This window comes from Lithobates pipiens, unplaced genomic scaffold (genome assembly GCF_037356315.1).
Source record: "Lithobates pipiens isolate NorthernLeopardFrog02 unplaced genomic scaffold, aLitPip1_a1.2 Scaffold_19, whole genome shotgun sequence".
In the NCBI taxonomy this organism is placed as follows: Eukaryota; Metazoa; Chordata; class Amphibia; order Anura; family Ranidae; genus Lithobates; species Lithobates pipiens.
In genome coordinates this window covers 492,466,066-492,479,310 of record NW_027507764.1, presented here as the reverse complement: position 1 = coordinate 492,479,310, position 13,245 = coordinate 492,466,066, and the positions used below count along the sequence as shown (strand labels likewise).

The window sequence follows — 13,245 nt, the reverse complement described above, 5'->3', positions numbered from 1 at the left end:
CCAATTGGAGTACCAAAGGGACTGTTTCATGGGTAACAGGTCCTGAAGTTAAGGGTAAACCCTCAACCATCTCCATAGCAATAGGGGCAGGCTTATTTTTTGTTTGGATGTTATTGTTATGGGCAAATTGTATGTCCATAAAGTTCCCCCCAGCCCCAGAGTCCAGCATAGCAGAGCAAGGAATTTCAATGCCATGGGAGATAAATTTAACCACCTCAATACAGTGCACTTACACCCCCTTTCTGCCCAGACCAATTTTCAGCTTTCAGCGCTCTCACAGTTTGAATGACAATTACTCAGTCATGCAACACTGTACCCATATGAAACTTGCGTCCTTTTTTTTTCTCACACAAATAGAGCTTTCTTTTGTTGGTATTTAAAGTGGTTGTAAACTCTCCCCCACAACTTTGTCCCATGTAAATCAGCATAAAAAACCCTAATGAACACTGCTTATAGATATCTCCTTACTTGCTTAGTATTGTTGTAATCCTTTTTGCTCTTTAGAATGAAGTCACTGAGCATGCCCAGATCTCCCCTGATTTACGGCACACTCTCTATGTCTTATCTATCTGTTATCAGGACTTCCTACGGCACAACACTGAACTCCCAGGAGACTTCAGACTCATTCAGAGCTTCCTCCTACACACCATGTGACCATGTGACATGACATACAATGTAAACCTGGCCATTACTGCAGTCTTATCAGCTGAAGCTGATAAGACTGACAAAGGGAAACATAGACATTGGCACAAGTAAATACTATGAAATAAAACAAGTCAGCTATGAACAGGGAAGGAGAAGGAGGCTTGGTTAACAGTACAGGAAGTGCTCAATGTAAGGGCGGAAATACACTCCACTGTGGACTCAGAAAACAATACTTAAGATGGCGCTGCCTAACCCCTGCAAACAAGTTTTTTAAAGTTTCTTTAAACAGTAAGTAATATGCGATTTGGGCTGGATTACAGTGGCTATAGTCTGATAATTACTTATTATAATGGATTAAATGAAGAGAAGCATTAGAGTGGGAGAGTTTACTTCCTCTTTAATCACTAGTGGGTTTTTTATTTGTTGTGCTATAAATAACAAAATACCATCAATTTTGTGAAAAAAAATGCCCTTTTCTTTGTTTCTGTCATAAAATGTTGCTAATTAGTAATTTTTCTTCATAAATTTTAAATATGTAAAAGTATAAATTTTGGCCAAAATATATACTGCTACATATCTTTGTTAAAAATAACCCAAGTTAGTGTATATAGTGAAAACTGGAACCCCTTACAGAAAACTCACACAGAATTTATACCACACAAAATCAGACAAGAGCTTGATCACATTATCCTAAACAATGCAAAAACGTTAAACAGTAATATCATCAGTAAATCTAAGGAACAGCTAACATAAATATAAACACATACACATCCCACAATGGTTCGGCAACAAGGTAAAGTGACACAATACTAATCACATCTCCAAGAGGATTAGCAGACAGAAAGAAACCAGAGGTGATTCAATTACCAATGGCAAGTCACACCTAGGAGGCACACAATGGGGAAATCATACAATGAGAGAAAGATACCTTAAAGCGGAGGTCCACCCTAAAATGGACCTCCGCTCATCGGAATCCCCCCCCCCTCCGGCGCCACAAATTGGCACCTTTCAGGGGGGAGGGGGGTGCAGTTACCTGGATAATCCAGGTAACTGCACCCACTTCCGGGATAGCTGTCTGCGGGAAGGGGCGTAGATTACGCCCCTTTCCGCAAGTGCCCACCCCTTTGCGCAAGTGCCCCGCTGCCTGCTGGGAAACACACAGTTCCCAGAGGCAGCGGGGACCGTCCGGATTGCGCCGCGCGGCTCGCGCATGCGCAGTAGGGAACCGGGAAATGAAGCCGAAAGGCTCCATTTCCTGATTCCCATACCCAAGATGGCGGCGGCAGGACCCGACAGACGACCTAGTGATCGGCTTCGGGTGCCGACATCGCGGGCACGCTGGACAGGTAAGTGTCACTATTTTAAAAGTCAGCAGCTGCAGTATTTGTAGCTGCTGGCTTTTTAAAAAAAAAAAAACGCGGAGTCCCGGTGGACTCCCGCTTTAATAAACAGATTTACACAAAGCAGTAGGAGACACCAGCATCAGGTTGTATGAACTGATTATAATCTTCTGCTGTGAGTCTCTCAGTCTAGGAGGGGGTTGAAGCATACTAGCTCTTTATGCCTTTGTTTTTGCTTTCTGAGGTTTATAATCTCTTTTATGTTTTCTGTGTGCTAACCGTTATTGCAATTAAAATCTTAGTAAAAATGTGAGGTTATTACCTCTCTGTATGCTGGCCATTTTTGTTTCTAAGCAATAAAAACCTGACAGTGGTTCTAACCTAGCCCTCCTCTATCCAAATCTTAAAAAGTTTTGCCTTTAGTTATACTTTAAAGACTTTCTAAATCTATTTCAAGTAAGAACCTAAAAAATATCTGATTATATCTAAAAGGAAATGAAAGAAAAGCTACCTGAAGAGATAACCATTGCAGCAGTTAAAATATTTTGCCTTTTTTGACAATACTCAGCATGATTCTAGCACTCATCTACAATGTACCTTACTGCTACATTTTTCTATCATTATGCCAAATACACTCCTTACACAGCGGGCAGTACATACAAGAAATCTTTTCTAGTATAGACAGATTATATCTGCTACCATATGCCAGTGAGCTTCTGGAATTCTTCCTATAAATACATCTGTCTACAAACCATCACCAAGGAAAACACAATACAGGCCAAGTACTGCCACTAAGCTGTAATAATGAGATGTAATTTTGGGTGTTTTAAAGCTGTAGTAAACTCTCAATTTTCTTTTTTTTAATGGGCCCATTCATGTTTAAGCCATAATGTGCTAGTATGCACCACATACTAGCATATTATAACTGATTTACCTTTGAAAAAAGCCCCCCAGTGCTGAGCTGTCACCATTCCCTGTGCTTCCATCTTTACCAAGTCTTCATTTTAGATTCAAGCTCTGCTGTTTGAATGGCCAGGACAAAATGACGTCACTCCTACAGGTGCACATGGGAGCCATGATCGTGGCACAGCACTCTCCACATTCAGTACACACTCAGGGTGCCCTGAATGCAACACGCACTACACCTGTGCAGTGATGTAACTGGCTGGAACGATATGAATATCTCCGAAAAGGCGCAAACATAGAAGATATTCGCTGTACCTACAGGTAAGACATATTATAAGCTTACCTCTAAGTTCAATTTTAAAATAAAAGTTCACTACTACTTTAAAGGAGGTAAGAGCCAATGAACAGAACAGGTATGGAAGAAGCAAGAATAAAGCATATACAAACCTAAGAACAAAAAATGCAATATAATGCAGGTTACCCGTTCTTGGATATGCTAGCTCAATTGGTTTTCATTATTTTCACCTGGGGATCCTGCCAGAAACATAATTCCTGTCTGAGGGTGACAACACAATCTCACTATACTATATTTTTTCAGGGGCAATGTTGTCACCCTAGGACAGGTAGTGTTTTTATCTTAAGAAACCCTATCACCCTCCTCATTTCATAACATTGGAAGAGGTGTTCCATATTTCTAAGATAGACCTGAAAACAATGCTAAAGACCCTTTCACGCGGGTTGTCCGATCGGGTCAGATCAAACATAAAACAAGTCAGCACAACATGGACCGATCACCTAATATACTACATCATGTCAGAAATATTCTATTATGTTTGAGGTATTCCATAATCCTTTGTTCTCCCCCCCCCCCCCCCCCCCATAAAAGGAATAAAGAAATAAAACCCCACACAAAATATATCCTCAACCACTCCCCCTAATGTTTACCCTCACTCGTTGTCTATAATGTTTAATTCTCACAATAACTTCCTTCTTAGAAAAAAAAAATCCCATTGCCACTTCCTTCTTACCTAAAAAACTGAGTTTTCAATTAATTTATAAGGAGGAGAAATTCTCAATTTTTGTTACCATTGAGAATTTCTCCAATAAAAGTGTATCTAATTACTATGTACCAATAGTGCCGTTCCCTACTCCCCTAGTGATAACATAGAAATCTCTTAGTGACTTTTCTTCTTATATAAGTAAAAAGTGACTTATCCCATCCCTATTTACTAATTTATGGGGAGGAAAAAATCTTTTTAACACCTGTTGGGAATTTCCTCCCTAAAAGTGTCTATCTCATAAAAAAAAAACAAAAAAACAAAAAAAAAATACGTTTCAAACCCTTTTTATTTAATTTATAAGGGGGAGAAATTCTAATTTTTTCACTTCTATCAAGGTTTTCTCCACTAAAGTGTACCTAGTTACTGTGTACCAAGAAAAAAAAAGAAAAAGGAGGGGGGGGGGTGAAGGGGCAGAGGCAGGGAACAATGGAACACCTAATCACTTCCACATATAGTTCAAACCTGTGTTTGTCTAAATTCCAGCCACTTCTCCCAAGTGCTTACAAATTTATTTTGCATATTTATTACTTCTTCCATTACCCTGATTTTATCTACCTCCCTAAACCATTCCTTTATTGTCGGGATTACTTTTGACTTCCATTGTTTCGGGATTCATTTCTGCTCTATATTTCCTCCTTGGCATCCCTGTTACATGGAACAGGCATTGCCATGGATCATATCCAATTTCTTTCCCGCTGATTTTCTTTTACCAAATACTTCCTTCCAATAAGGTTGAATTAAGTGGCACTATCACCATATGAGTGCGTTCCAACCTCCCCACATTCCCTCCAACACAAAGGGGACAGGTCTGGACTGATTTTATATAATTTTATTAGGATATAATACCACTTAATTAATAATTTGTAGTTCATTTTATTCACCCTTGGGTCCATTGAAGACAAATGAACATAATCAAAGACTTTACTTCTCATTGTTTCAGGCAATGACTGATTCAGTTCCAATTCCCACCCCTCCAAGGGACACAGGGATTCCTCCTCTTGGGGCATCATCAACATCCTGTATATGTTAGAAATCCCCTGTCTATTTATTCCCCCTTAGTTGACTAATCTTTCCCATAGATTTAGCTCACCGACTGAGCGGAAAGGTTTCGAAAGAGATTCTACAAAATGTTGAAGCTGTCTATACCTCCATGTATCCCATGATGTTACCCTGTATTTTCCTCGCAGTTCCAATAATAACAAAAGACATTTCCCTTCAGGACATCTTTTAACCTCAAATATTCAGAGGAAGTCCATTTTAAATACATTTTATTATCTTTACCTGGAGGGAAATAATTATTACCTGTCAATGGCATCAAAGGACTATTATATTGCCAAAATGTATTTTTAAACAGCTTGTCCCATACTCTCAGTGTTCATATGGTAATTGGGGAATAATCCTCCCCTTTCCTTTGGTCTGCTCAAAATTTTATAGGCAATACGATTGCCCCTGTTATTCCATATAAAATTTTTCAGTATCGATCTAAGAGTTTTAAAATAAGCCACAGGAATATTTATAGGGAGACACTGAAAAATATACAAGGCTTTCGGGAGAGTCATCATTTTGATGACACTTATCCTGCCAAACCATAATAGTCTATGTGCAGAGTATCCTCTCAGGTCTTGTTTAATTTTATTCAAAAGGGGCAAATAATTGTCCTGATATAGGTCCATTGTTGACGTTGACAAAAACACTCCTAGATATTTCAATCCCCTCTTCCTCCACTTAAAGGGGTATAGAATTCTGAGATCCCTTCCTTCTTCTGAGGAGAGTGAGATATCTAATATCTCAGTTTTCTCAATATTAATCCTGAGGTTCGATTGAGCCCCGTAGTCACTCAATTCTAACAAGATCTATGGAAGTGTTTGTGTAGGGTTCGTTATATATATAACATAACATCATCTGCAAACACGGATGTCTTATGTTCTTGTCCCGCAACCTCTATACCTTTAATTTTATAATTGGCTCTTATAGAAGCCAAAAAGGGTTCCAAGGAAAACACAAAGAGTAGAGGGGATAGGGGACACCCCTGGCATCTACCATTATATAGCCGGAAGGTTTCAGACAGAGTTCCATTTATTTGAATTTTAGCCATAGGGTTAGAGTATAGAGCCTCTATCCACCTCAACATTTGTGGGCCCATACCGAATTTATATAATGTCTGCAACATAAAATCCCAATCTAACCTATCAAAAGCCTTTTCAGCATCTATTAACAGAAAAAGAACAGGTTTCCTTCCCTTTTTTGCTGTACGCATCAGTAGAGTTGTTCTTAATATATTATCTCTTGCCTCCCTCCCTCCCAGGGACAAATCCTGCTTGATCTTTCTCAATATAGTCTGGCATAAATGGTCTCAATCTTTCGGCCAAAATCCTTGCATATATTTTAACATCCTCATTGATCAAGGATATCGTCCTAAAGCTGGAGCATAGAGTTGGGTCCTCCCCTTCTTTATCCAGGATATATAAGCCCCCAGGGCTTCTTCACGGATTTTCAGGCCTTCCCCAATAGAGTTCATATATAGATAAAAAAAGGAGTCAGGGTACCTGAAAACTGAAAGAATCCACAGCATACAAAAGACAAATATGCCACCAACAGAAACGGCAAGAGATGTCATAGTGAGATTTTCCCAGTATGATATATAACAACAAGTCTCACATGACATGAGAAGCGCGGCACCGATCAAATTTAATGAGATTCTTATCTTCTTGGATTTATCGCAAGAGACATTGGTCCACAGGAGAGTTCTGAAACCCCTCTCTTATAGATGGGGTTTCCCAGCTTGCTTAGTGATTAAAAATCAAGGTGGATCAGCCACACTGTGATTTCCAGAGGACTTAAAAGAATTTTTTAGCAAATTGGATCTGCCATGCATAATTGGGAGCAGAAACCCCCCAGATGGGGGAAGTTAAGTAGTCAGCAATGGAAAAAAAATCTAGAGAATATAACATGGTTTAAATAAACAAATAGTGCAGGGAAACTAAGGGTATAATGGATTAGAAGGGGAAAGGACTCCTTTGGGGACACATTGGGGTCCGGTGATGCCTGCCTGTCCCCTCAGAGCCATTCCTAAATGTGGGGGCATATTGAAACCCACAGGGGATGCCCTGTCTGTCTGGGCACCAATAAACTGGGCGACGGCCAGGTAGGCCATATAATTGGTATTCAATGGGGGGGGGGGGATGGGGAGTTTACAAAAAGATGCACAATGGGGATAGCTTAGAAGGGGTTGTAATGTGTTGTTATGTCTTGTTAAATTTTGTGTTAGTTAAGTGGATCATCTCTGGAAAATTAGAAATTCTACACTCCCTTCCCATAAATAAGGGTCTATGGATACTTATGTCTCACAGGTTTAAGAGATGGCACCCTTGAAGATAGTGAAATATTGTTTTTTTTTTACAAGGAACCCATTTTAAATTGTCATCTAGGGTTGGATTGAACTCAAAAAACGTCCCACTTTGGTTTCATGGATATTCCCCTGATAAAAGATCTAAAGGCATAGCAAATGGTTTTGATAAAAATACACCATTTCATTTAAAAGCAATGGAAACAGATTCTGAAGGAAGGTATCTGTTCAATAAGGGATCCCTGTTTAATATTGAATATACATTAGTTAATATATACTGCCCAAATGTCCATCTGTGCCTCTTTCTGAGTAAGGTGATGAATAAATTAGAAAATTTTAAAGAAGGTAAAGTAATTATGGCAGGGGATTTCAATTTTGAGCTGGATCCAACCCTGGATACCCAGCCCTTTTCCCTGCGTTTGGAGGTTAAATATCTTAGGTAATTAAACAAAAACTACCCCAACAGCAACTCGTAGAAGTGTGGAGAATCTTTTACTCTAATGGGAGGGATTTCACATTATTCTCAGGTGCACTCCTCCTACTCGAGAATCAACTATGTTTTTTTAGACCACCAGCTCCTAGAGGGGCTATTAAAGGTAGAAGTGAAATCCTTCACCCTCTCGGATCAAGGCCTGGGGTCTAGCTAGCCTGAATTTAAAGAATATACCGGATATGCAAAGATCCTGGAGGCATCACTCCTACATCATCAGAGCATAGTGGATGATCTGGAAAGGGACTAGAATTTATTTTTTAAAGCGAACAATGTACAAAATATTGCACCAACTGAATTGTGGGAAACCCACAAAGTATTTATGAGAGGGAGATTGATAGTAGAAGGAGTTAAGAGGGAAAAAAATGTGGACAGCTCCAAAACAATCCCTCCTACAAGAAATTCAGGGATTGGAACAATTACATAATTTAAATGATAAGGTAAAGGTGGAATTAATAGGAAAACGTGAGGCTCTGAGAGATTTGATGGAGCAGGAGTCCAAATGAGCTTTCATTAGAACAACTAAAAGGCAGTATGAGTTTGGTAACAGACCTGGGAGAGTTTTGGCAGGGGTGCTCAAACCTAGAAGGAAGGTAAACTATATTATGAAAATGAAAGATAAAACGGGAGAAATAACCACCAGTGTAAATGAGCCTTTTAAGTGGAAATAATTTCAACTTTATAACTTTCCCCCATCAGCAAGCTCAGCACATACTTGATGTTGACAAGCAGAACCTTCCTCTTTCTGAGATATTACTCTAATTAGTTCTTATATCACTAGTGTATGTGCAGTTAAAGGTTTATTCTTGCCATCCTGGCCAAGCTGAGATCCGCAGAGGAATTGGCTCCACAATAGATGCTTGCAGCTCCCTCATGTGACTAACAGCATAATGGCACTATTTGATTCCAAGCAAGGCTTTGTTCTCTTGTACTGCACAAGATGGCACTGCCGTTGGCAGGAGAGAGGATAGCGGGGCCTCTATAAGAAGGACAGTTCAATTGGAGAAGCCATTTTATGAAGCTATAAATGGCAAACAGGTCATGGTGTTGAGTTTTGATACTGCAGCACAATTAAATATAAGAAAAGAAAGGAAAAGTAGACTAAAGAAGAATGAGAGATAAGGGGGACAAGTAGGGGAATGGAAGGAAAGAGGATGGGGCAATGAGTCTCTGGGGGATGACAAATGAATTTAAGGTGGCTGGGTTTGGTTGGGTATAGAGAATCCAGGGTGTTCATGTTTTCTGCAATCTCTCGTAATTATCCAAAGAAATAGCAGTTCATTTCTCATTAAATATGGTGCTGTTCATTTGCGTTTGAACTTCAGAGCTGTTTATTACTGGGAATCTTCAAGAGTTAGCTATAGTTTGCTTTGAAGCTGCAAAATTTAAGGAGATAAGTTCTGCAGCTGAGCGTAAAATTCCCTCATGGGGTTGTTCTGGACTGTATATGAGTTTCTTTTGTGAAAGTCCATTTGCTCCAAAATTAGAGGAGCGACATGCTGATATCCGCACATTATATGTCCCACTTGCATGGGCGTTTATATTGTTGCCAGCCGGCCGCATGTTTTTATTGGAACATTTTACTGAATCTGTATACGCTTCGTATGCAATACTGCTTTCTAATTTTTTGAATAAATAACCATCTCAATTTACCTATGGCAATTTTCCCTGCAATTTTTTTTGAGCTGCCATTGCCTCATCACTACTTGAACCATGTATGGGTCCATAAGCTGTACCGCCAATTAAGTTCCTGATCAAAATGGCTTACTATGTCATCTGACCAGACCAAACATCTGCAGTTTTTGGAAGAAAGGGCTCTGGCTTGGGATAAAAATCCAGCCACTTACAGCACTAATAGGTCTTCCCAGGTGTGGAGTAACAGATATCAAATATAATGGTGGTGTGAAAGGTATATATGGTATCCAAAACTGGGTAGATGCTGCCTTCCTTAGATGGGATAATCTGAAAGGAACTACAAGTAAAACAGAAATGGAAGGCGTGCACACCTAGTGCATTACCAAAGATAATTTAATAATAAGGCTAGGCTAGTCTCGTATACCATGGGCAAGCACTTTTATAGGGAATGGTGGAATTGAAAATTGTGTGTAAAAAAGAGACACGTCCTGAAGGGGGTGGGAAAAGAAGAAAAATTATGTTAATACACATTTATATATATATATATATATATATATATATATATATATATATATATATATAGCGCTGGCTCCTGAAGAACACGCGCTATGTTTTTTTTTTCAGTCTAAGGTTACACCTGAACTGCCCTTTGGTTTGGGTAAAATTGTTTAAATTTGGACCTCAGCATCAGTCAGACTGGACTATGGGATGTTCAGCCTGGCCACAGGGGGCACTGTCCCTTCTGGCAGGCATGGAACTACAGTCTGGTTGGGTGCTTTAAGATTACTCTCTCTTGGAGCCTGCCCAGTGGGAGTGGCCCTCTTGCTGTGCTTTCTGGAAGAGGGCACTTAAGATGCGGATGTCACGTGGTTTGGGGTTTCCGGTCCAGAAGGATGTGCTGACTTCATGGTCCTGGTCCTCCTGACCAGCTCCAAGGAAGGCTATGGCCTGGGGTCCGGATCCACCCGACTTGTTGTCTCGGGGTTGGCTAGCCCGAGGCAAGGAAACTAAAGGAGGATTCTGAGGTGTTTGGGTGCCGTCTCCGGTTTGGGAGAGACCCAGTGACTTCATAGCTATCCAGGGGAGGACTCTTCAGAAGAAGGCCACGTACGGGTTGGTTTCTTAGCAAGAGCCTTGAGGAGCTGAAGTACCTAAGAGAATCCATTCTCGTGGATATCGCCAAACTGGCTGAAAGATCCAGGTATCACACAAGTTTTCCTACATGTTCTACAACAACGTCTTTGGCAGAGGCTTATTCTTGTATGTATTACAACAAGGTCTGTGGCAGAGACTTGTTCCTGAATTAAGCTCCTTGTTGGCTGCTAGACCTTGTAAGAGAGGGACTATCCAACCTGAGTGAACATCCAGTTGTGAATGGGTATTCTCTGGATGCAGTCAAAGTAAGCAAGTCCTTCATTATTGACTTTGACACTAAGAGTACCTGAACTTTCTTCCTAACCCTCTGATCCCAATTTAAGAGACTGTTCATTGTCTACGTTTTGCAAATAAAAATCCCTTTATGCGGATCTGTCGTCAGTCTGTCAAGTTACTGGGCCATCTACCATGGGAACCCCTAGACACAGATCGAGGAGGAGAAGGTAACGGTAAGCCCAATTCAAACCAGCAGCTCCTTCGGGGGTTAGTGCTACATATATATATATATATATATATATATATATATATATATATATATATATACATACATACATACATACATACATACACACACACACACAAATAGTTGCACCAATGAAAAAACAACAGAATTCATATAAAAAACCTATAACCAAAAAAAATAAAAAAATGATAATTCATTTGAATTCATGATATATTGCACATTCATTTATATTTAGTCAGATGAATTCAAGTGTAGGAACACATAAGCAAAAGCGGATGCAGGATTGATAATTGGGTGAATCCCTGTCTCACCTCTACATGCCTGAAGTGGCTGCGGGGGGAGGGGGGGAAATTGGGCACTCAGGGGTGTCCAAAAAAAACACACACTAGGATTACCCGACGGGAAGCTTCAGAATTTGACACACAATTTTAAAGTCACAAGATTTTCACTGAACCTGTGGTTGCTGGTTCGTCCTTTATTGAAGGAACCATCAGAATCTTCAATAGATATTGGAGGACTCTACATAAGTCACATGTTTCACTGTTTGGGACTTCCTTAACATTTTCAATCACTTTTTATTTTTATTTTTTTGTTTTGTGTTCAATTATTTGGTTAATATGTCACTTTAGAGTGCAGCTTACTTTTTATACATTGTTGTTTTGTGTGTATTTCACTTTGAGTTGCAGCTACAATTGTTAGGTTTGTTTCCAGCACAGTTTTCTTTTTTATATTTATGGTGGTTGGAGTGGTTTGAGGGAACCATGAATGCCAACATGTACTGTGACATACTGAAGCAAAGCATGATCCCCTCCCTTCGAAGACTGGGCCACAGGGCAGCACTGCCTTGCTAAAGAAGCTGAGGGTAAAGGTGATTGACTAGTCAGCGTGTCTCCAGACCTAAACCCTATTGGGGCATCCTCAAACAGAAGGTAGAGGAGCGCTTGGTCTCTAACATCCACCAGCTCTGTGATGTCATCATGGATGAGTAGAAGAGGACTCCCGTGGCAACCTATGAAGCTCCGGTGAAGGTGAACTCCATGCCCAAGAGGGTTAAGGCAGTGCTGGAAAATAATGGGGGTCACACAAAATTTTGACACTTTGGGTCCAACTTGGACATTTTTATTTAGGTTGCTCACTTTTGTTGCCAGCGGTTTAGACATTAAAAGTTATTTTGAGGGGAAAGCAAATTTACACTGTTATACAATATGTACACTCACTATTTTACATTGAAGCAAAGTGTAATTTCTTCAGTGTTGTCACATGAAAAGATATAATAAAATATTTACAAAAATGTGAGGTGTGTACTCACTTTTGTGAGATACTGTAGGTCTCCCATTGAATCTCAATGTGATTTCTAATATCATTCACTGGTTAAGCCCTGAAAACACATTGGCTTTATTTGATGCTCTTAACCAATAAATGTTTTAAAAAGACCTGCGAGTCCACACCCAACATGTCAAACCATGTCTTTATGGAGCTGGTAGGTACATTTATGCTGTGCAGAAAAAAAACTTTTGTGCTGCAAACTGCTACCACAACTTTGAAAGCACACAGTTGTCTAAAAAAGCATTGCATTCTGTATCATAAACAGTATTCTTCACTGCTTGCAGAAGAACTAATCCATGCAGAGGTGTCCACGTATTTTTTTGGCCATATACCGTATGCTCACTGTGTAACAAAGGTCAAAATAAAATAACACATGTACAATTTATATGTTGTTGCATATATAATAAAGTACGTTTTAGGAGAAATAGCTTAAACTCGTAACCAATAAAATCAATATGCAGCCATCCAAAATTGCTATTTAGTTATATCTGGCCTACAATCAATCCTGATTTTCTTAAAATGTGCAGTAATTGAGCTACTCTTTCTTGGGTTCATTATAAAATCTCTTACTCAGTTTTGTGGGTGTCGATGGTGTGGAAAAGCTCGCTCAGCTCCTCTGCACTTAGGATTCCATCAGCAAAGTAAGCCTTGAATTCTTCAAAGGACAGTTTTCCATCATCTGCAATCACAAGAGGAAGCTGCATTACTGGAAGATGATAAAGCATTATCCAAAACTGTAGCTAAAAGGTTTTTGAATTTGACTTGTAAGGGTTGCAATTGATGCTTGTTACTGGTCATCATTCCCAAATAATTCATTTCTTTAATATTACTTATCAAACAGAAAATTATTGTTTAAATATCAACCATCACTAGATGTT

General features: G+C 39.6%; 1 protein-coding gene across 1 annotated transcript in view; it reads right to left on the bottom strand.

Moving 5' to 3' along the window:
* The window catches only part of NECAB1 (N-terminal EF-hand calcium binding protein 1), a 301,490-nt gene that overhangs the window by 262,553 nt on the left and 25,692 nt on the right, over positions 1-13,245 (bottom strand). Inside the window, exon 3 of the mRNA XM_077493000.1 lies at positions 12,938-13,046. Coding sequence (XP_077349126.1) covers positions 12,938-13,046 — 109 coding nt within the window. The remainder of the gene's footprint in view (positions 1-12,937; positions 13,047-13,245) is intronic.